This window comes from Engystomops pustulosus, chromosome 8 (assembly GCF_040894005.1).
Source record: "Engystomops pustulosus chromosome 8, aEngPut4.maternal, whole genome shotgun sequence".
NCBI lineage: Eukaryota > Metazoa > Chordata > Amphibia > Anura > Leptodactylidae > Engystomops > Engystomops pustulosus.
The window spans coordinates 31,553,668-31,577,693 of record NC_092418.1 but is presented as its reverse complement, the minus strand read 5'-3'; the positions used below and the strand labels follow the sequence as shown (position 1 = coordinate 31,577,693).

At 41.1% G+C, this 24,026-nt stretch overlaps 1 protein-coding gene across 3 annotated transcripts in view; it reads left to right on the top strand.

Annotated features, from left to right (window-relative positions):
• The window catches only part of DNAH3 (dynein axonemal heavy chain 3), a 272,966-nt gene that overhangs the window by 31,446 nt on the left and 217,494 nt on the right, over positions 1 to 24,026 (top strand). For 2 of the 3 annotated variants that reach the window (XM_072120542.1, XM_072120544.1), the window contains exons 3-7: positions 5,399 to 5,500; positions 13,071 to 13,293; positions 19,552 to 19,627; positions 19,881 to 20,064; positions 23,480 to 23,669. In XM_072120542.1, coding sequence (XP_071976643.1) covers positions 5,399 to 5,500; positions 13,071 to 13,293; positions 19,552 to 19,627; positions 19,881 to 20,064; positions 23,480 to 23,669 — 775 coding nt within the window. The remainder of the gene's footprint in view (positions 1 to 5,398; positions 5,501 to 13,070; positions 13,294 to 19,551; positions 19,628 to 19,880; positions 20,065 to 23,479; positions 23,670 to 24,026) is intronic. The other variant, XM_072120545.1, reaches the window with a different exon arrangement.

The following is a 24,026-nucleotide window of genomic DNA, read 5'->3' as shown; positions in this document are numbered from 1 at the left end:
AATGTTAAAAACACTACATAACAACACTACATAATAAAAATAATTAATTAAATAAAGTTAGAGTCCCCTAAGCACAAATATTCCCTATACACATGCAATAAAGTGAAAAAAAACACAAAATCGCCAAAAAACCCCACATATTTGGTATCGCCACGTCCGTAACAATCCGTACAATAACTCAGAAACATTATTGGACCCGCTCGGTGAACGCCGTAAAAACAAAACCCGAAAAACATGCCAAAAATGTACATTTTTCATAAAATCTCTACACAAAAATGTTCTAAAAAGTGATCAAAAAAGGTTATGTGCGCAAAAATGGTACCACTGAAAAGAACAACTCAACACGTAAAAAATAAGCCCTAAACTAGCTCTGTCAACCAAAAAATATTAAAGTTATGTCTCCGAAAAGATGGCGATGCAAAAACAAATGAGATTTCCTCTATATTAGTTTTTATCCAGTAAAATTGTAAAAATAAATGAAAAATATATAAATGAGGTATCACCGTAATCGTAGTGACCTATAGAATAAAGATAATATAATATTTTTAGTGTACGGTGTACGACCCCCAAAAAATATGAAAAGAAAGTAAACCAAAATTGACAATTTTCTTTTCACCCATACATTCAAGAGTTAATAAAATCTCATCAATAAGCTAATGACCCACTAAAATGAAGTATTTGTAAAGTGCATCTCATGTCGCAGAAAATAAGCCCTTATATGTCCAAATTGCCAAAAAAATAAAGATTGTATAGCCAATAAAAATTGACAATGCATAATCTGCTCTGAATGGCGCAGCTCCCTTCGATGCCCTGGCGTGTGCCCATACAGCAGGTTACCACCACATATGGGGTATTATTATATACGGAAGAGATTGGGTATCAAATTTTGTGGCGCGTTTTGGTATTTTATCCACTGAGAATTTGTACATTTTTTGAAAAACATATTAATTTAGCCAAAAAAATTTTACTTTCAAAATTGCATCCGATTTTGTTTTAACCCCTGTAAAACAATTAAAGGGTTAACAAACTTCATAAAAGTTGTTTCACGTACGTTGAGGGGCGTAGTTTCTATAATGGGGTAATTTATGGGGTTTACTTTTATTTAGGTCTCTCAAAGTGACTTCAAACCTGAGCAGGTCCCTCAATAGCAGGATTTTGCGTTTTTTATGAAAATGTGAAAAATCGCACCTAATGTTCAAAGCCCCATAACATCCTACAAAAATAAGAGTATGCATAAAAAACCATGTCCACATAAATTAGACATTTAGTGAATGTTAGTTATTACGTTTTTTTGCGGTTATGACTATGTATGGAAAAAGTAGAACATTTTGAAGTTCAAAAATCAAAAATTTTTCCAAATTTTCACCAAATATCTGATTTTCTCATAAATAAATACAAAACATACCACCAAAATTTTTCAAATAACCTGAAGTACGATGTGTCATGAGAAAACAATTTTAAAATCACTTGGATATGTTAAAGCGTTCCGAAGTTATAACCACTTATAGTGACACAGGGCAGATTTGAAAAAATGGGCCGTGTCAGGAAGGTGAAAAGTGGCTTCAGCGTTAAGGGGTTAATGTCCTGCCCCCCCTCACACTTACACACATTACAAAAACATGAGGTAAAGTGGCTAGAGGATATCTGCATGGAGGACATACCAGCAACAGTGTGTGCCAACCTTGTGAGGACTTACAGAAAAAGTTTGACCTCTGTCACTGCCAACAAAGGATATAGAGATTAACTTGTTATTGACCAAATACTTATTTTCCACTAAAATTAGCAATTTCTAGATTTGTTTTCTCATAGTTGAGGCCTCTCATCTTTATAAGTGGGAGAACTTGCACAATCGGTGGCTGACTAAATACTTTTTCTCCCCACTGTAACTGCTGGGTCTAACTTTGAGCTACTCCTTTAAATTCTGTAGTGATAACCACTGAGCCTCCGTGCCGCCCTAGTTGTTGATTCTACTTCTTTTACACTTGTTATCTCTTTCATTACGATTGCTTTTCTGTGTATCCAACCTCTGCTATGTTTACTTTCCTAATCTCTTGTCTCTCAATTCTGGGCCTCGCCCCCATCTTGGATTTGACACATTCTACCTGACTTGGCTTCTATGTCTAATATGTGTCAGAATCCAGGATACCACATTTCTATCGATTTTATGTTATTTTTTGCATATCTCTAAAAAGATTTTTATTACTCTGGTGTACAAGGGTGTGTAAATTTTTGGCGAGACCCACTGAGGTTTTCATTGATACCATTTTGGAGACTGTATGACATTTTGCTCACTTTTTATTAAAATTTGTATAGAGGGAAAAATGGTGAAACTTGTACATTCAGACATTTGGGATGTTTTTCCCTGTTATGTTGTTCAACATAAAGAATAATTATTTTTATAGTTTGATAGATTGAGCCTTTTGGGACAATTATGACTTGTTTACTGATCCCGTTCGTGTCACATTTTTGTGGGCTCAGTTTGTACGAGTTTCACAGTGCGCTCCAAATAACACCTCTACTTTATTCTGCGGTTCGGTACGATCACGATGATACCAAATGTATATAGGTTTTAATACATTTTAAAAAGTTAAACGATTGTGTACGAAAAAAGAAAAAAAAATTTGTCATCTTCTGGCGCTAATAACTTTTTCACACTTTGGGGTACAGAGCTGTGTTAGGTATCATTTTTTGCTAAATGAGTTGATGTTTTCATTGCTACCATTTTTAGGTCTGTGTGATATTTGTTCACTTTTTATTCTATTTTTTATGTGATGTAAAATGGTGTTGCGTTTTGGACATTTGGGCGCTATTTTCTGTTATGTGGTTCACCACCGGCAATAACCGTTTTTATATTTTGGTAGATCGGGCATTTTGGGACGCGGCGATACCTATTGTGTCTGTGACTTTTACTGTTTATTATGTTTTATATCAGTTCTAGGGAAAGGGGGTGATTAGAACTTATTTTTAAACCTTTTTTGAAACTTTTTTTTTACTATTTCTTAGACCCTCTAGGATTAACCCTAGATGGTCTAATCGTTCCTACCATATACTGCAATACTACTGTATTGCAGTATATGGCATTACTGCATAGTATACAATACAATGAGCCACTAGCTCATTATAACGAAACTGCAGAAACCCTCGGGTCTGACATAGATCCGAGTCTGTCATGGCAATTAATCGCCTCCCCCCGATGCCGTTTGGGGGAGCGACAATCGAATCCAAGATGGCGGTGCGTACACGGCACTATCTTTTAAATGCCGCGGCTTTGCCGGCGGCATCGGAGCAGTTACTAGCCGGGATCGGTCAAGCACTTACCGCTGTTATTAGCGGTGGGGGTTTGCTGCAGTATGCAACATACCCCACCTGTGTAGGAAGAGGGCTCAGCCTGCTACACCCCTCAGTCAAGGGGTTAAAAGCTATCAGCTACATCTAGTAATAGTTCTGCTCCGCATTCTTTATATGTAAAGTGAAGCCTCCTGTCTTTAACCTTATTAAATGGACAGGTGCTGGAAGGTAGATTGGTTATGGGCATTTAGAGATCACACAACCCTTCATCTCCAATCATTTCATGGACAGCAATGGAAGCCGATGAGGTAAAAGACAGCATTAAAGCATTAAAGGGCATCTACCACCAGGATGAAAGACTGTATGCAAATGAACCTGAGGTGCTCCAGGCTCCATTAACACCTATTAACACATTTGCATACAGTCCTTCATCCTGGTGGTAGATGCCCTTTAATGTATATCATTAAAAAAGACCCCTGAATCTCTTCACACATTCACAATGTTACTAAGATTTGCCCAAGGATGAGAAATATTGGATCATTCCTCCCTGCTTTGTCAGTAACCAGGATTTGTGTGCTTTTATTTAATTGGCCAAGCACCTGTATCCTGTGCTATTCAGTTTTTTTGATTCAGTTGTGTAAGTTTACATTTTTTTTTATTATATAATGACATTGTAAACTCATCCACAATATTGAAACCATATATTAGAAGAAAAAACTCCTATGTCTTAGTTATTACTTTCATTACGTTTTTATGTGTTACTGGTTATAAAGTTTTAGCGATTTTGGAAACAAATGTTACTTTTTTTTTATCTTTACCTTTAATAATTCCAGATACAACTTTAACTTGACAATTTTTATATTGAAGTTACCCGAGATCAATGTGATGTGTGTTCATTATTGTTTTGCTTGAATTTTTAATATCTCATATAGGGGCATTTTATGTCAAGTAATGAAGGGAGTCTATAAGCATTTTGGGAGTTGTGCTACTCCAGTAGACACATGTAGTTGTTTTTTTTAATTACAATATTCATTAGTTGCATAAGATTTTGTATGCAGCCCCTCTATTGCTGAAATTCCTGATGCAGCTCCCCTAATTATAAAATGCCCAAAGCAGCCCCCTTAATAAAGCTTTGCCCAATGCAGTCCCCATATTAATGCAATGACGGATACAGCCCAACTAAGAATGAAATGCCCTGCAGCGCCACTAAGAATGAAATACCTAATGCAGCCTCTCAATGTATAAAAAAAATACTCACCTTCCGATGTGCCCCAATGCTCTGCACGGCTCCTCCTTCTCCTCTTCACTCGTAACAGAGCGGGCAGAGATGTGTCCATGCGCTCGGCCCACCAGCACACACTATAATGTGGTGGTGTCGCTGCTGCTGACGTCATAGTTTATTTTTTTATACACTCGAGTATAAGCCAAGTTGACACAATTATATACGATAACTAAACTCTTAACAAAATGTTATAATCAAATAATATGAATAATGATAATAGTAAACTTTGTAACATTATCCAAGAAATCTGTTCCTGTGACATTATCTTTCCTCTGCATTTCTGCCTCATTTAAGCAGTTTGTCAGCTTTCTGTCCTGTGTCCACTGACAGCTGAGAGATAAAGGAACCTGATAACGTGTCTAATAACTCCAGTGTTTATGGAAAGTCCCTGGATAGTCTAATCTTCTCTGAGAGCCGGTATGGAAAGAGCTAATCGTTAGCCTTCTTTCTTAATCCCTTGCACTATGCTGTGACTTCAGCATCTTTTTGGCTTCAGACACACTGCTCATTACAGGAGAAAGAAGGAGCTGAAAATTTCACAGAGAAGCTGCTTTAATTAATGAAACACATTATCATTGTTGTATCATTTCTGCAATAGATTATTTACTTTAAAGATATAATTATGCTATAAGCAAAAATATTCCAAATCAAATATTATTTAGGGTTTCCTCATAATTATTTATGTTTTATAAAATATTTATATTTATATGTAAAATGTGAATCTATCAATGGCATAAAAAAATGCCACATTTAGGAAAAGAAAAACAGCTTAACCCATATTTTTGCAGGTGCCAGCACTAATGTACTTTATTTTTTTTAATATTTTAGTCCAAGATGGATTCTGAACACAACATGAGTCATTCCAGAGGATTGCCCGGATTACCTCCTCTGCCTGGAGCATTGACAAGAGAACCATCAGAGCTATATCAGGTATGTTGGAAGAGTAAGAACAACTCAGAAAGTACCAAATAAGGGTAGGGGCGTAGCAGTAAAGTTGTTCAGTGCCAAGAGAAGGTATCAGCAAGCCACTCTGACATATTGTATGTACTCAAGTATAAGCCCACCCGAGTATAAGCTGAGATTTTGCCCTAATTTTACCTCCAAAAACTGGGAAAACCTATTGACTTGAGTATAAGCCGAGGATGGGAAATGCATTGGTCACAGTCTCCCAGTATATAGTCAGCCACAGTAGTATATAACCAGCCCCTGTAGTATATAGCCAGCAAACCCCCAGTAGTATATAGCCAGTCAGCCCCATGTAGTATATAGCCTACCAGCCCCCAGTAGTATACAGCCAGCCCCCTTAAGTATACACCAGCCCCCATGTAGTATGCAGCCAGCCAGCCCCCGGTAATATACAGCCAGCCAGCCCCCATGTAATTTACAGCCAGCCCCCTTAAGTATACAGCCAGCTACCCCCCTTAAGTTTACAGCCAGCCCCCTTCAGTATATAGCCAGCCCGCAGTTTGCCAAGGACAAAAAAATATATACTCACCTTCGGGCGGTCCCGATGCTCCCCGGTGCTCCGGTCCCCGCGGCTCCTCTTCTTTCTTCTCTGTTGTAACAGCTGGCAGAGTCGTGTCCACGTGATCTGCCGGCTGGCCCACACTATGACGTCTTCAGCGGCAACTATGTCTCATCATAGTGTGCGTCAGCCGGCAGATCACAAGGAAGCGCCTCTGCCGGCTAATACAGCATAGAGAAGACAGAAGAGGAACCGCCAGGGACTGCGCCGAGCATCGGGTGCTGCTCCGAGCATCAGGGCGCCGAAGGGTGAGTATGTAAGTTTTATTTTTTGACTCGTGTATAAGCGGAGATGAGGTTTTTCAGCACATTTTTTGTGCTGAAAAACTCGACTTACACACGAGTATATATAGTATCTCCCGACCTTTGCAGTGCAGAAATAGGGACAATTTTTTCCTCCAAGCCACAACTTTTGCCACTGCACCTTTCTCCAGCCCCACACAGTATAATCCTCCCCTTAATGTCCCACATCTTCTTCTCACATTGTGTAGCGGACAGTTCTTTGCGTTATCTGTGGGGTTCTGTGTGGTGTAGTGAAGTTAAAACGAGAAGTGGAGAAGTGTGTTGAGAGAAATTGGAAGTGGTTTAGCAGAATCGTCTGTGCTCTGCAGTGGAGCCCAGGACTGTTACCCACCATTAGTGCCCCAGGAGGAACCTGACAGTATCCCTGTCCTCTCTGGGTGTAGGAAGATAATCATCCGCCAGTAGAAGGACGTGTGATCCTCCCCCCCCTCCCCAAACCAGGTCCCTGCATCAAGACCACTCCAGTCCACCTTCCATGTTGGAGGCTGGCTTTGACAGATCCAGCACAGCTACATCAGCAGCTAAATTAAAATTATATTTAAGGACTTGCCTACTCACAAAAAACAGATAAACCATGACCCTGATTGCTGGAAAGAGGCAAACGTTCCTCAGCCCTGCTGAAAATGATATAAAATCCAGTGCTAAATTATTCATTGAGACTGAAGAGATGATTATTCACCTAGTAAAGGAAGTGAAAAGCAATTGTTCCCAAGCACAACAAGCACTTAGGATAGCGGCTGGTGTGTATCATTAATGCATTACACAAGCTTCTGCCAGAGATGGCGACTAAATAGCCGTGCCATCACAGAGCATCCTGAGCGGTTCTCCAGGGATGGACATCAGCAGGATGCCTAGAAATGTGAGGACAGCTGCAGTTAGCACCGTACTAGCAGATCCTCCCACCAGGGAAGGTGCAGATAATCATGACTGAAAATATGGAAACAGACTGGTTGATCTAAATGTATATTGTATCTTTGTACAGTGTATCTGAGAAGTCAGTGGCTTTTATTTCGTTTAGTAATGGAAGCCTTAATTGCAACAAGATTTTAAGGAATACTGCAGGAAGCATGTCATGGAGCAGGATGAGTTGAGCAGATTGTACATAGTGACCTATCGGCAGACAGAATGATATAGAGCAAAAGGAGCTGAGCAGATTGTACATTGTTCCCTATCCGTAGGCAGAATGTTATAGAACAGGAGGAGCTGAGCAGATTGTACATAGTTCCCTATCCATAGGCAGAATGTTACAGGGCAGGAGAAGCTGAGCAGATTGTACATAGTTTCCTATTGGCAGGCAGCATGTTATAGAGCAGGAGGGGCTAAGCAGATTGTACCGATTGTTCTATCTGCAGGCAGCAGAATGTCCGACAGAGTTCAACACCTTTTTTTTGGTGCATGTTAAACATAGGGCCATTGGTCAGTCCGAATCAGTCTGACTGACCAATGGCACGCCCCATAATTTGTGTTGAATGGATGCCAGCACAGCTGTACCAAAAAAGGGTTGTGTGTGCCAAAATCCCAGCGCACACACTTATTAAATACCTGTGCAAGCCGTTCTAGCCCTGAAAAAAGTGCACAATCCGACAAAAGTGCTCGCGCGATCCCAATGTGACAGTGAGCTTGGTGATATATTGTGTGGGGAGATGGAGGGCACCAAGTGGGGGGGATTATATTGTTGGGGGGGGAGTAAGGGACGGAGCAAAAAAAAACATGGCTTTGGGCAAAAACATTTTTGTGGTGATCTCTTGTCTCCCTCTTTTGTTGTTATAAATGTTGGGAGGTGTGCTAAAACTTCTAATTTGGATCTTCGGAGACCAGTAAGTGGTTTCACTGAATGATTGGCAACAGCGGCTAAACACTGAATGGCAACATCTTCAGTAAGAACAGAATAGTGAAAGTGTATAGGGCTGCTGGATGAGTCCTTTAACAACCTTTTACACTTGAAATATCCCTAAGATGTAACGAAATAGTAATACACCTACTAGGTGTGTATTCAGCTCACCCAAAACGGAAATCACAGTCCTCTGGTATCAGCCTCGGTGCACGTAGTGAAAGAAACAGCTGTATGATCCGAAGAAGGAAAAGGTAAGGAATACTCAGCACTCACGAGAAGCCACCAGGGTAAATGTAAAAGCAGAATTCTTCTTTATTAGCATCTCCGGAACAATACAATCTTAATGTGCAAACGATCGACGTGTTTCTACGCTATGCATCTTAGTCATGATCTCATAATACAAATTATTCAGACAAAGAGTTGTGTGCCGTAGTGTCTGTATTAAAAACTTCTGCGGCTCTATGGCGTCTTAATGCATATCTTGAGGATATAAGTCCATTTTTATTGGGTACAACAACGTTATCCTTAGCAACAATAGATTGTGTTCCCGATTGAGACATGCTATTTTTCATATATTAGTCTCATGACTAAGGCACATAGGGGCATATTTATCAGGACCACTGGCGTTGCGCAGAGGCCCTGAAATAATCGCAAATGCTAGTTTATTGCTAGCTTTTGCGATTATTTGCCCCGATCCGCCACTTTCATGCCAGTGGGGCATGAAGGGGGGGAGGGGCGCCACCAGTCGAGCGGAGGGCAGGGCCAGTGCGGGGCGTTACTGTCCCCGAGCCTGCGCACTCGGTGCTGCCAGCGACTTTTCATATGTGACTGCGAACTGCGAACATACAGCGGCGCAGCCAGCTGCGAACATACAGTGGCGGGGCTATCATACGAGCACCAGCGTAAGATAAATAAGCCCCAGTTTGTCAAAACTGTTTTTAATGATGTATTAATTCCTCGGTAGGGTAACCAGCAAAACCCTGTTGAACCCTGTTCTATAGTCTCTGAATGTCAACTACATTTTTCTTAGGAACTGAGAAAATTGTCTGAAGTACAGAAGAAAGTTACATAACCTTTGACTGATTTAAAACCTATTTTAGATTAAACACCTTATACAGAGCAATAAGGCAAAAATTCCAAATTTTGTATCTTTCCGCTCAGATGTTGTTTTGAAGACATTCCCCTGAAACTAACTCGTAAAGCTTTTCCCTCACCACAACCCAACTCCCACACATCCATAAAAAGGAGGAACTTGTGATTTAGTCTTTTCTTTGCCTCAAAGGGACTTCTCCTTTCATGTAGCATATCACTTTACTAGAGCGTCTTCAAAGCCAGGATCACTGCGCTGTCTCCCACCGCCGCTCTCGTACTCACCCACTGCCGTTATCTGATACTTATTACTGCTATTAATAAAATAAGGGAACATCTTGTTTGCTGTTAAATGCTTAACTCTAACACTTAAATGGTACAGCGGGATGATCTATGGTATGGGAGTTGAAGGTGAATTTTCTCCAAATTGGTCTCTGGAGAATAATGAGAAGATTATAGGAAGTTTAATCAAAGGATAAAGTAAACCATATTGTATTCTGCACAGATCAATACTTGGCTACAGTAGAAGGTGTGTTGCTTTGACTTCAGAACGGAATACTTTGATCAATCCCTACTCCAATCTTTTGATGTCTGATAAAAGATTATATATAGAGGGTTATGGTGACTGGTGATGCCCAAGTGGTGTAAATGTGAGATAATCGCTTGGGATCCCCAACTCCACAGCTAACCTGACTTATTTATCAGTCAACTTACAGATGAAAGAAATAGATACTAGTGAACGTAGAAGTGCTAATGGGGTTTTCCAGGATATAACGTGGGTGACTCATCCACAGCATAGACGGATAGTGAATAATTACTTATCAGCAATGGTAAAACTATGTGCCATTTCCATAAAAATGGGCAGCAGCATTTATTCCCCCACTGACAGCAGCATTGTTTCCCTTCCCCTCAATCCCTCACTGTCATTAGAATTATCCCCTTCCCACTAATTCTCCCACTGACAGCAGCATTATCCCCTTCCCACTAATTCCCCCACTGACAGCAGCATTATCCCCTTCCCACTAATTCCCCCACTGACAGCAGCATTATCCCCCTTCCCACTAATTACCCCGCTGACAGAAGCATTATCCCCCTTCCCACTAATTACCCCGCTGACAGAAGCATTATCCCCCTTCTCACAAATTCCCCCACTGACAGCAGCATTATCCCCCTTCCCACTAATTCCCCCACTGACAGCAGCATTATCCCCCTTCCCACTAATTCCCCCACTGACAGCAGCATTATCCCCCTTCCCACTAATTCCCCCACTGACAGCAGCATTATCCCCCTTCCCACTAATTACCCCGCTGACAGAAGCATTATCCCCCTTCTCACAAATTCCCCCATTGACAGCAGCATTGCCCCCTTCCCCTCAATCCCTCACTCACAGCAGCATTGTCTCCCTTCCCCTCAATCCCTCAGTGACAGCAGCATTGTCTCCCTTCCCCTCAATCCCTCAGTGACAGCAGCATTGTCCCCCTTCTTCTCAATCCCTCACTGACAGCAGCATTGTTTCCCTTCCCCTCAATCCCTAACTGATAGCAGCATTATCCACCTTTCAACTAAGTCCTCCACTGACAGCAGCATTGTACGCCTTCCCATCGATCCTTCTCTGACAGAAGCATTATCCCCCTTCCCACTAATTCCCCCACTGACAGCAGTATTGTTTCCCATTCCATCGATCCTTCTCTGACATCAGTATTTTTCCACTTACCAGTCATTCCCCCACTGATAACAGCATTATCCTCTTTCCCACTAATCCCCCCACGGATAGCAGCATTATCCCCCTTCCGACTAATTTCCCCACTGACAGCAGCATTGTCCCCCTTCCCCTCAATCCCTCTTTGAAATGCCATCAGAAATGCCAATCAATCCTCCTTTGACACTGGATTCTCCCACTTCTAACCTCTCCCCACTAGCAACATCTCTAGTCCCCACACCTCCCCCACTAACAGCAGCATTGTCCCCCTATCCACCCCTTTACCACTGACAGCTGTATGGTTCCCCTATTTCCCCTTTCTTCTAATAGCAATAGTAAGAGAAATATGTCATGTGACTACGATATCACAGGAGGTCCTTTTTACCCCGTTCATACAGAGAAGTTACACTCTGGAAAGGCCTCCAAACATATTGTACCCCCACTACTGTGCCACCAATAAGTTGTAACATCATAAGCAGAATTTTTCTGATACAAATAATAAAAAGACAAAATGTATTGTCTGTACAACTTTCTTGGAATTTCAATTCTGAGAAAACGAAGGTAGTGAGTGTATCAAGACGTTTCATCTTTATGCAAATTTGCACATTGAATATCATAATCTGATATTATGCTTTGTATTTTTATCTCATTTACGCAGTTTTCTACTCTTTTTTGCAATGTGCACAGGACATTTTACATCAATGAGAATTTTCTCTCCGGTATAAATCAAGATTTCACCCTTCTGACAGCAAAGATCATCCTGTCAGCAATCACTACTTTTCACCTGCTGTTTTGCAGAGTTGTGTTTTTACTGGGGGTTTCAGCCTAAATGTACTAAACAGTTGACAACTAAAGTTTTTTTTTTATCACAATTGACATTTATCATCCACAGAAAAGAGGGAGACACCGCCAATCATTAGAAGGGGTTTGTGGTTAATTTTTATTGCATTCCCGGGTCGAGAACAATGGGGGAGATGCATGATTGTGTCCAGTGCAGAATAGAACTAGACATTTTTTTTAGCTGCCACAGATGCTGAATTATCAATCTGGTGCTGTATAAGACTGGAGAGCTGTACTTTGCACCTCCTATAAGTTGGTCTAGTTTGCTGCACCACTATATATTAAATTTTCGGACGTTTTTTTGGAGGAATCCGAAAAACAGCTTAAAAATGGTCTAAAGCCTTCAATAAATGTAGCATAGGGCATTTCAGGAACAAATTACTAAATTTTTCTGGCATAGACAGACTGCCCCAATGTCTATGTTTTTTGACATTTATCATCTGCTTAATCCTTTCAGTTGACAAGAATTTGTAGTTCTGAAAGCTGAGCGAATCCTTATGTGAAATCCTTGGCTTTCCCTTCTTACGTTATAGCCTCCCTTGATGGCCTCCAACTAGGTGATGTTACCTTTTCTATCTAATGTGAGGGATAGGAAGAAGAAAAAAAGCCTATGTCTATGTCAGCAATGTCAGAGTATAGGTCAGAGACAAAATCTTAATTTAGAGATAAAAACCTAGATCTCAACCAGATGTCAGCACAGTACAAAATCAAGAGGGAAGGGGTAGTCAGAAAACTCAACTGCAACTCTAATCAAAGACAGGCAAAATAAACACACAGGTAAACCAAATCAATGGCAGGGAAATCCAGCTAGTAGGAAGCTTTATTACTGGAAATGAGCTCATGGAGAGGCAGCTGAGTAAAACTACATAAGGTTTTAGCAGGAGATGTGACACCAGCGCAGCTTTAAAGTATTCCCTCTCATCTCCAGAGGCCATATTCCAGTGGCCTATTATATGTTAGTATATATTATAGCCTGACTTCTATCACATGGGTTTCTAAGGATCTGAAGCATATTGTGCTACATGATTATAATGAATCTTTTTTTTTTTTTTTTAAATCTAAGCAGTATATATTATATGTAAAATTTTTATTTAGGCTTAAGATGAGTCATGTTCCATAATTCGCTTTACGTTATTTATTACTTCTTATTACTCTAATGGTCAGGAAAATACGATATCCATTACATTCCAGTCTATTATTTTATATTTTAGCTTGTTATTATGCACAGTAGCTTCCCTCCGTTGATGCAAAGCAAATCATGGACCCTGGCTGCTCCATTCAAAGAACAACGATATCACCGTAATCCCAGTAATTCCATAGCCAACAACTTCTCACCGGCAGCACGTGACCTGAAGCTTGGAGAGATATCAAAGAAGATCCCATCTCCAAGACCAAGCACAGCGAAGATGTCACCTAGACACAAAGTCACCCTGTGTATCCTTTTCATAGTCAGATGCATGAATCCATCTGTCATTGAGGTGATAGAATCATCCAGCTAATGAATATATCCGGTTAATGAACTGTACGTTATGGTTCTCAAAGAGTTAAAAAATAATGGTAGAAAGATATATTATGTAGATATAATATACATAATAAACCTTATGAATAAAATTACTTTTAACTAGCTAGTTCTAGGTCATATACGACACCGCACACACTACTCGAGCATGCGCAGTACAGCACTGAATACAGCTGGGTTAAGCCGCGCCACGCATGTGCAGAGTTTTCAAACATGAGTGCTGTGACATGAACAGGGGGCATACTTGACTGGTCTACTGCCTCCTTCACTGCATCTATGATAGAAACCAGGCTGAATAAAAGTGTTTTTTTTTAGGATGAAATGGCAATGTACAGAATACACAAACCATGAAAATACAATGACAGTTATCTAGAAGGCACTGTTGGGGGTTTATAGTGTGGTTCTTTGGTGACAGGTTCCCATTAAAGACTTGAAAATGTGAACTGCAGATAAAGACTCAGTTCCCAAGAAGTAAAGAAACGGAGTGGCACTCACCAATCGTGGAAGCAGTCTTCTTTATTCAAAGTTCATATGATGAGTACACAGGTGGCACGCAGTGCCGCAAAGCCGACGGGCCGTTTCGTCTGCCGGCGCTTTCTCAAGGCAGTGACGACGCATGCGCGCACCTCACCGGATATAAAGGGGAGGAAGCGCGCACTCGTTGTCATAGTAACAATAAACAATCTAGTAAAACATACTCTGCTACTGATAGAACCCTAAATCCGGACAGAAATTCTAAGCTACTCCAATATTGGGCGGTAATAGCTGTACAGGTAAACGGGGATCTTATCTAACAGCAAAATAGGGTAACGTATAAGTGGGTGAAAGGTCAATGTCTAGACCGTGCTACCTGTTAAAAACATACACTTAAAGATGACACGATATCACATTTACGAATAAAGTAGTAAAGAAGTATATTCTCCGGGCATACTTAGAGAAAAACCTTCATGTCATTGCGATCATTGAGTCCTAATGCACCAGGGCCCTGAATTTCATGATGCATCTACTCTCACGGTTGAGATTGAGAGAACGATCCCCATCCTCAGGGCCACATTCCACCCTCTCTATGCCTGCAAACTTCAAGACGTCAGGGTCCCCATTGTGTCCTGTCTAACGTGTTCGATCAGGCGGGGACAACCATTGCCTGTGATTATGGACCTCTTATGCTCCCTGAATCTGATGAAGAGACTCCTGACCTTTTTCCCTATGTAATATCTCTGACATGGGCAGGAAACTACATAGACGACAAATGTGGATCTACAGGAAATAAAGGTGTTCACCTTTTGAGTGACGCCTCCAAAGGAGATGTATTTGGCCTGACTATTGGAGCTGCAGTGGCGACAGGACCCACACTTGAAGTTACCCATAGGGATCCCTCTCTGTAACCAACCATCACGGGGGGAGGAATATCTATTCCGAACCAAATTATCCCTTAAGGTAGTGCATTTTCTAAAAGCTACCATGGGTCTATGAGCAGTGAGTTCTGCTAACTGCAGATCTTGCTCAAGTATGTGCCAATGCCTATTGATGGCTGATTTTATAGCAGACTCGCATGGGCCATAGTCAAAGGTGAAGACAAAGCGTATGTCCCCACTATTCCCTTCTTTTGGCCGTTGACCCCTCTTAGTTTTAAGGAGTTTGTCACGGGGTATTCTTTCAGCCCTACGCCGGGCTTTCTCAATTAAAGGGGCAGGGTATCCACGCTCTAACAGCCTGGACTGTAACTCCTCTGCCTGTTTGGCAAAATAACTGTCCTCACTATTGAGCCTCCTAAGGCGCAAGAATTGGCTGTAGGGCAGACCTTCCTTGGTGTGCTGTGGGTGATGGCTGGTGTAGTGGAGGAGCGAATTAGTGGCCGTAGGCTTCCTATAGGCCGAAGTACAGAGTTTACCATCCACTACTCTGACTTTAACGTCCAGAAAATCTAACTCCATCCCTCCAAAAACTGCAGTGAATTTCATATTCATCTGGTTAACCCGGTTTAGGTACCTAACAAAATCCAAAAAGGACTGTTCGTCCCCCTCCCATACAATAAAAATATCATCCACATATCTGTGGAATGCCTTCAGCCTGGTGGTATACGGGTTATCCAGGGAAAAAATGTAGCGACCCTCAATGCAAGCCAAAAATATGTTGGCGAGGGTGCAGGCAACAGGGGTGCCCATGTTCACGCCTATTTCTTTAAAGAGGAACTGTCACCCTTAAAAACAGCACTAGGAGTTGCTTACTAAAGATACAACAGATGCAGCAGTGTTACACCTCTGATAACGCTAGCAGACGCTGCTGCGCTGTACACTAGAAACGCTGGACTGGCGTTTCTAGTGTAAAGCGTTCCAGTGTTTCCGATAACGCTAGCAGTGTAACACTGCTGGGACTGGGAGCACTAGGATACTTTAATAAGCAGCTACTAGTGCTGTTTTTAAGGGTGACAGGTCCTCTTTAACTGTTTGTATGTCGGGTAAGCCACCTGCAATCTGAAAGATGAGAATCCTATATAGGCACTATGTAACCGTAAATAGGGGCGTCTAAAATGACGCTTCCTCTCCAGCCTCTAACCATGACTCAACTCAAAATTTGACTCTTCTCTGCTCATTTTTACATGACTTTGGAGGAGATTTCTTTTATAGGTAAATGAGTGTTATTGCATATGAAAGAGTGAAATCTAGAAAGACATTACATACCCCACCTGAGGGAGCTGGTAGTTTAATGGGGTGACAGTGTGTCTCTACATAAGTGTTACATAGTGTCCAATTCAATAGACTGTACACTATTCTACAATGGGGCACATTTACTTACCCGTCACGTCGCAATCCCCGCTGTGCATTGTCCGACGAGGATTCGGATCTTCTGCGACTCACATAGCTTGTGTGCCCGATTTCCTGCATCCATTGCTTCCCCCGCTGAGGTGCACCGGAGTTCACCTTCTTCTTCCCGGTGCATGTGAGTGCTGATCTTGCAACACAATTTAGTTTTTAAATTCCGCGGTTTATCCAAATGAGTCGGGTTGTCCGACGTTCACTCCCCCCGATTTGTTTTGCATGCAATCCGATCGCGTGCACCAAAAACCCGGGGCAATTCAGGGCAAAACGGTAAAAAGACAGGAAACCCGACAAAATGCTCCAATGTATCCTGCAGTGCCAGGATATGTAATTACTTTATGGAGCACTGTATATTGCAAATACAAGATATTCTACCTGCCCCAGGATGAACTCACTGTTAGGTCTTGTTAATCTATTAAATGCTATTGAAGGGGTTAATTTTGGCCTGCCAGTGTTGATCCCTGCAGAGATATATTACATCATCTGGTAGAAAAGCGAATTAATGTTTTATAAGTATTTCCTGAAATACATTCGTGCTGATCTGCCACTAGAGGAATAATGGAAGGAAACAAAAAGCCTGCCCCAAGCCAAAATCTTTTTTTTACAGGCACCTCCATCTCCAATAATATTTCTTGCTCTTGAGACTGATCATTCAAATTTTTCTGCTATAACCTGCCTGTCAAACCCAATTCACAACATTGCTTTCAAGCTGTTTTATTAAACCATAAATCCAGTCATCTATCAAACTAAGGTGTATGTTCAACTGCTTAAAGCGTAGCTCCCCTTTCCACTAACTTTGCATAAATCAGTATTCTTGTGTGTGCACAGGAGGAGTAACACAGTTTCTGGGCATTATGTGACTTGTAATCTTCATAGTAGCAGCTATCATCTGCTAGGGGAGACATTCATCAGCGCTTGCACATCGATGTACAGGCAGGGGTGAACCGAAACTCTCTTCTGCCTCAGACGAGATATGGAATGTTACCTCTCTGGGCCACTTAAGAGATATATATTAGGTTACCCATTGGGTATGACATTGGGTGTGAATAAACAATGTTTTTAACTGTCAGGTCCTTCTTTGTAGGAGCCAACTGCACCCCTATTCTGCTGCAGGTGATGCTGTCTGAAGCAAGAGGCTCAAGTCACCTCATGGCTGGCGAACCGCAGCATACAAGCCATGCAAAAATCTCAATGGCTTGTGCACCACCATGAATTTAAATGATTTTCGCCCTTATGACAACCCCATGCCAAGTTGGCAAGGACGGGTGTGAATTATAATCCGGCAGTAGTGCATTATAATATAGGTGTTTTGGGCAGTATCCCGAAGCCCAACCCATTTAGGGGGCCTACGGCCAGCCAAATTCCACAAAATTTTATACGGAGAAGGGCCTTCACCAAAGTAATCCTCATACATCTGTTCCTGTTCTCAAAGCAGGCAGAAGGGACACATCCTCCATTCCCCAAGAAGCTGATACTAGTACCATAAATAGGAAGTAAATTCCAGATTTGTAAGGGCTGCAATATCGTTGAGAAGGCTGTGTTTGATGCCTTGCGCTATTACTGTGATTTCCCGTTGTGACCCCGGTTCAGTTTCTGACTTTGCTCCTTTGCCACCTGCCCTGACCTATTGCTACGTCTCCGACTTTGATCCTTGCTTCCCTTCCTGACCTCCTGCCTGTCCCCGACTACGAGATTGCCTGGCGTTTCTGTACCTCAACCTTGGCTGCCACTGCGGACAAGTCACACCTGAGGAACGACCTGGTGGTACCACGCCGCAGCAAGTCCAACACGCTTTGCGGCGGGCTCTGGTGAAAACCGGGTGCCGCTTAGACTCCGGTCCCAGATATGGCTTGTGTCATCGTCCGCAGTGGCTCTGAGGATCCACTACCTCTGAGCCTGACAAAAATCCTTATGTAAAAATGTTAGAAATCAATTTGGCTTTGGAATCAGTTGTTCCTCACAGCCCCTCGCCATATGTACTGATATTTCACATATTTTCCTATCATCCAGAATATAATTCTGGTTTCTAATTTCACACTGAAATATATACAAGAAAATGTTTGCATATTCATACATATCTTACTTCTCCGACATATAAAGTTCTGTATACATGTGCATCATGGTTTCCATTTATAACAGAAATTAGAAGACAGATCTGTCATATCTGACACATAGTGAATATCAGCACTGAACACTACCACATAATGAGTTCTGTTGGGTTCTAGGCTTTCAATGTTTTGCTGCATGCAAGGCCAATTTTATTTTACTGTCAAATGTGACAGAGTCTGGGATTGCAGAACTCAGAGTGGTGTAAATAGCAGAATCCAAAATAAAATGTAAACAAAATAATTAATATACTGCATTGAAAAACAAATAAATAGGAAAAATAATGTATTATCGCTCTAATAGGGGAAATTGATTGTAGACGTCAAGACAAGCCCGTTTACCACGGGGCAGTAGGCAGGGAGCTTTTCTTAGTGTGTACAGTTTTCTATGGCTTACAATAATTGCTATGTTTGCTATTTAAAAATATATATTTTTTGGTGGTTCAACCCATTTTTTGCTACTACAAATCATAATTTGCCTCCTTCCAGTGGCGGCCTTTCTTCCACACGACAAAAGGATTGGGCAGATGAAATCTGTCTGCCCAATCCTTACCTCCACTGATATCTGCTATTAGAAGGGAACCCCCATAATAATAATCTTTATTTATATAGTGCCATCAAATTCTACAAACACAAAGGAACAATATGAGTGAGGGCCCTGCTCACAAGGGCTCACAGTCCCATACCCACGTCCCACATTGTCCTATGCACCTCAGTGGATTTGGTCAACAATTATATAATGTGTATATGTATCTCAAGGCCAAAGTTTGTAGCTGAGCTTGATGCACTGGGGTGAACTACTGTGTAATATCTCCTCCATGAACTGTTGCACAGCCCCATACCTCTGCTCTGAGTAAGAGCTGTTGCAGTCTTCTGGTTAGATATTACATAACAGGGAAGGGGACGGTGAAGCAGTTTGAATGCAGAGAAAAAAGGAACAAAGCAGTGTGAGGAGACTCCACCAGTGCTCCAAGTCCAGCTACAATCCTGGAATCCTGGAAGAGATCTCCAGGGACAGTACCTAACACTGCATGCAGCTTTATATGGCCAAAACTTCTGGTAGATTCCCTATAACACATTGTGATAACTAGTATTGATCAGTTTACAATTGGCATATTACATTTTACATAAAAAAGGAAATAGATCAAATTTGGGATAACTTTTCTAGTGTGCGCTGCTATGACTCATATCCACCATGGCTGCTCTCATACCTTTGTAGGAACAAGCTGTCGGTTTCCTTAACTAATAGATTCAGCTTCAAAGGATGTTTCATGCATCCCGAAAAAGCTGAAAACGTCTCCCAGGAGCAAATATAATAGCGATAGGTAATAGAGCTTGTCACTCATAAGACATCCTAAGCTTCTAAAGAGTCCTCTGAAGACCTATAATACACGTACTGGAAGATTTTTAACTACTTGTCAGAAGATTTTTTAAAAAATTCCAAAAATCTTATCCATCACAATAAAAAGTTTATTTTATTATTATATCGTGCATAACTCATGGATGGCGTGTAAATAATACATTGACAATGTATTATCGTTGTAATTGCTCTAGATAATTGCCTTTGTTAATATGCAGATGGATAATTGCAAGGGACGCTGCTTTCGATCCAATGTCTATAGATGAGAACGTACCGCAGACAGAGACCACGACCTACCCAGAGAGCAGGCCTATTACTCCAGAGGAACAATTACAGATTATGTTGCAGCACGAAGCAGAAATAGAAAAGCAGCAGGACAAGCCGAGCCAAAGAGACTTGGAGGTGAGCGGTTTTAAATGGCAGTGTTATTAAAGGGGTAGCGTGCCAGGACCCTCTACACAGACTCCATTGTACAGCAGATTTTCAACTTTGTTGACTAATTATTCAGATCACAGATGAAGCACTTATCTTTCTGCCTATAGGATGTAAAGATGGAATTTTGGTAAAATTAAAGGGTTTGTTTCAAGACATTGGGGCAGATTTACTTACTCGGCGCGTTCTCTGCGCTGGATTCGGGTCTGGCCGGGATTTATTAAGGCAGTTCCTCCGACGTCCACCAGGTGGCGCTGCGCTGAAGTTCCCTGGAACGCACTGGAATACACCGAGCCGGGCTGAGTGAAGGTAAGTGCAAGCTCCGCGACACATTTTTTGTTTTAAATGCGGCAGTTTTTCCGAATCCGTCGGGTTTGCGTTCGGACATGCCCCCGATTTCCGTCGCCAGCACCGATGCGCCACAATCGGGAAACACGTCGGGAAAACGCGAATCGGGCACTTAGTAAATGACCCCCATTATCCCCTTTTCAGAGGACTGGTGGGAGCTTTACTAATCAATAATACAGGCAGTCCCTGGGTTACATACAAGATAGGTTACATAAGTTTGTTCTTAAGTTGAATTTGTATGTAAGTTGAAACTTTATATTTTATAACTATAGTTCTAGACAAAATTTATTTTTGCCCCAGTGACAAATAGATTTTAACATTTTTTTTTTGCTTTAATGGGACCAAGGTTTATCAACAAAACTTCATTACAGACACCTTACATCTGGTTATTGCAGATCATTGCATTTAAAGGCTTCCAAAACACGTATATGTTGACACGTTACAGTTCCCTTAGAAATTAGTTTCGTCCCTCTGTACACCACATCATATCCCCTGCAGATAATCTGTTATGATGCTTATAAATCTTACAGGCAGTAAATGTACAATCAGAAGTTTACTTAAGGGAAAACTTTGTATAATCAACTGGTCCTCACAAGAGATGAATCTGCATGATTAGAACTGTTCTTAGCCAGACGTGAATTTACATAATGAGAACAGCTCTTCATTTAGGGAAGCTCAATACACATCACAACAAGCCAACACGATTACTTCTTCATCGTCATTTATAAGCGAAAAAATCAATCTGCTAGGTTTGATCACCAAACAATTTGCATCCCAAAAAATGTCATCCTTATCTACAGCAATCAATATCTCCGCTCACGATCCTTAAAGTGTATAATACTTCCTATTCATTTTTCTTAAGTTGTTGGTGATTAAGGCATTGAATGTATAGTTTCCTATAAGTCTCTAAGCTTTCCATTTCCTCTGAACAGAAAATCCCCTTTTTTGTGTAGATTAAATACGTGTTACAGAATTGGGGGCCAAAGCAGTTGTGCCACAATAGACGCTTATTGTCTATTCTCAGAGCCACTGGGTATCAGGAAACAGGGGACTGGTTGTCTACTGAAGTGTCCCACACAGATTGGGGTGCAGGAGTACATCCTTAACTTTCGCCCAATTTACTTCTATGGGACTTCTGGGAAGGCTTGCAGGTTGGCTACTCCAGAAGACCATTCGAAGTTACTGGAGCACAGGTTGAACATCTTCAATATGCTCTATTTGTTATGAAGAACTCTGGTCATCCATTTATTTTGTTGGTTCCATTTGCTTAGACCTCAAGTGATCAGAGACTTATCCCCTATCCTATGAAAGAAGGATATGTGTCTATAACAGACTTTTCTTGTGGCAAGAGTGGACAAGGGTGACAAAAGGCATCACTCTATTACAAAAGGACCTGATCTTTTCTTGCAAGTTGAACCTATCGCCTCAGGGTTGCACCACTAGCAGGATGTGGCAACATCACGGATCCACTCAGATGCTACATAGCAGGATCTGCCACTTAAAATAGGCAGATTACATCAGATCAATGGGTTTAGCAGCCAGGGGACAGTTAATGATCAGTATGTTTCTTACAGCACTTAACTTAACAATGTATTACCCAAAGCGGAGAACCCCTTTGTAATAGATTTCAAGTTACATGGGGTTTTCCCACAAACAAAATTTAGGGCCTATCCATGGGATAGGGGCTAACTTGCTAACAAGTGATGAAAACCACACAAACAATGGATCCATTGGAAATCAGCAGCAGTTTTACCAATTAATTGACTATTTAGAACTTATTTGTACCATTTCTAATCCAAGTGCATAATATAACATTTATTTACATTAAACTTCATCAGCCATTTCTCCGCCCATTCCCCAAGCTTCCAAAAATCCCACTGTTATGGTATACTATCGACCTCAGTGTTAATTAAATTACACAGCTAAGTATCATCTGCAAATATTGAAACTTGACTGTATGAACCCTCTAAAAGGTCATTAATAAAAAAAAAATTATTCAAAAGAAGAGACCCATTACTGACTCCTGTGGCCCCCACTGGTAGCATTAACCCAATCTGACAATGTGCCATTAATGACGACCCACTGCCACTGATTTCTACCACTAAGCAATTTGCTTACCCCAAATACATTTTTACAACCTTTTATGTGGTACTGTATAAAATTCCTTGTAAAAGTCCAAATACACAACATCCACAGCCTCCCCCAGGTCCAGTCTAGAACTTACCTCATCGTAAAGGCAATCAGATTAGCCTGACAGGAACGATTCTCATAAACCCATCCTTATTCTGGGTTATAAGGTTATGTACAGTAAGATACTCCAGGATAGCATTTCTAGCGTACCCCCAAATATTTCCCAGCAACCAATGTTAGACTCACAGGTGTGTAGTTTCCAGGATCGCTTTTTGATCCTTTTTGTATATTGGCACCACATTTCCTATGTGCCAGTCCTGTGGAACAGAACCTGTTTTTAAGGAATCTTAAAATATTAAAAATAATGGTCTGTCTGTTACAGTACATATTCATGCAGTCCCCAGGTGTGTACCATCTTGGCCCGGTAATTTGTCTATTTTAGTGGTTTTGAGGCAGTGGCACAACTGTACCTGGGTTAAAATGTTGACATTCAAAAGAGAATTTACATTACTCCTCATCATATCTTCCACCAGGGGATTTCCCTGGGTAAAGACGGGCGACATTTAATAGATTGGTCCTTTCCCAATCTCCCTCCACCATGACTTATTCCTCATAGGGCCTACACTCTTTATATACTTGTAAAATTAATTGGGATTTTTTTTTTACTTTAATTGTGGACCCAGATGAAGTATTTTGCAAACTACCTAAATTCCAATTTATAAATAAAATGCTTTATAATTATAAATGCAGATGACCCATTTTATCCCCAGCCAACATACAATCTGCTCCTTTAGAGTTAATAAGATGCAACTTGCAAAATACTTTGAAAAACCACTTGTTTCATACTCATCGTATTCTGTGCATCCTCCTGCTACATACTAAACAACAATCTTGGTTACTGTTTCAGAGGTATTTCCACTATATACACCATGGGATTCAGACAGAAATGCTGGCACCTCAGGAGAAAGAGCAGATGGACAGAATCTTAACAAGTGTTCCCAGCCAACTCCTGAGAAACCCGGCTCTGGAGAAATCGCTTCAGGAAATAAACAGAGAGATTGCATATGATTACTATACAAGCCTTAGGAAAAGTATTGGTAAGAATCCATTGTTCATTGTAGGTTCCCAATTTATGGTAAATGCACAACATTAAAGAATCACACCAGCAAAAAATATTATTTTCACCGCTTCACCATATTGTGATGTATATTTAAAGATGCTCATTGAACTGCAGTTCAGCCTCTTCTCTGACCCAATCTTTTTTTTAGATATCTTTTTCTGTATGGTCTGCTATGAATCCCATGATGCTTCAGCACAGATTCACTAAGTAGGTGTAGAAAATACCCAACCGGTGAAATGTGTAGAAGTATACTTATCCTTCTTTCTTTTTTCTAATACAAAATCTAATCTTAATTAAAAATAGTTAAAAGAAATCTACCATCAAAGTCACGTAT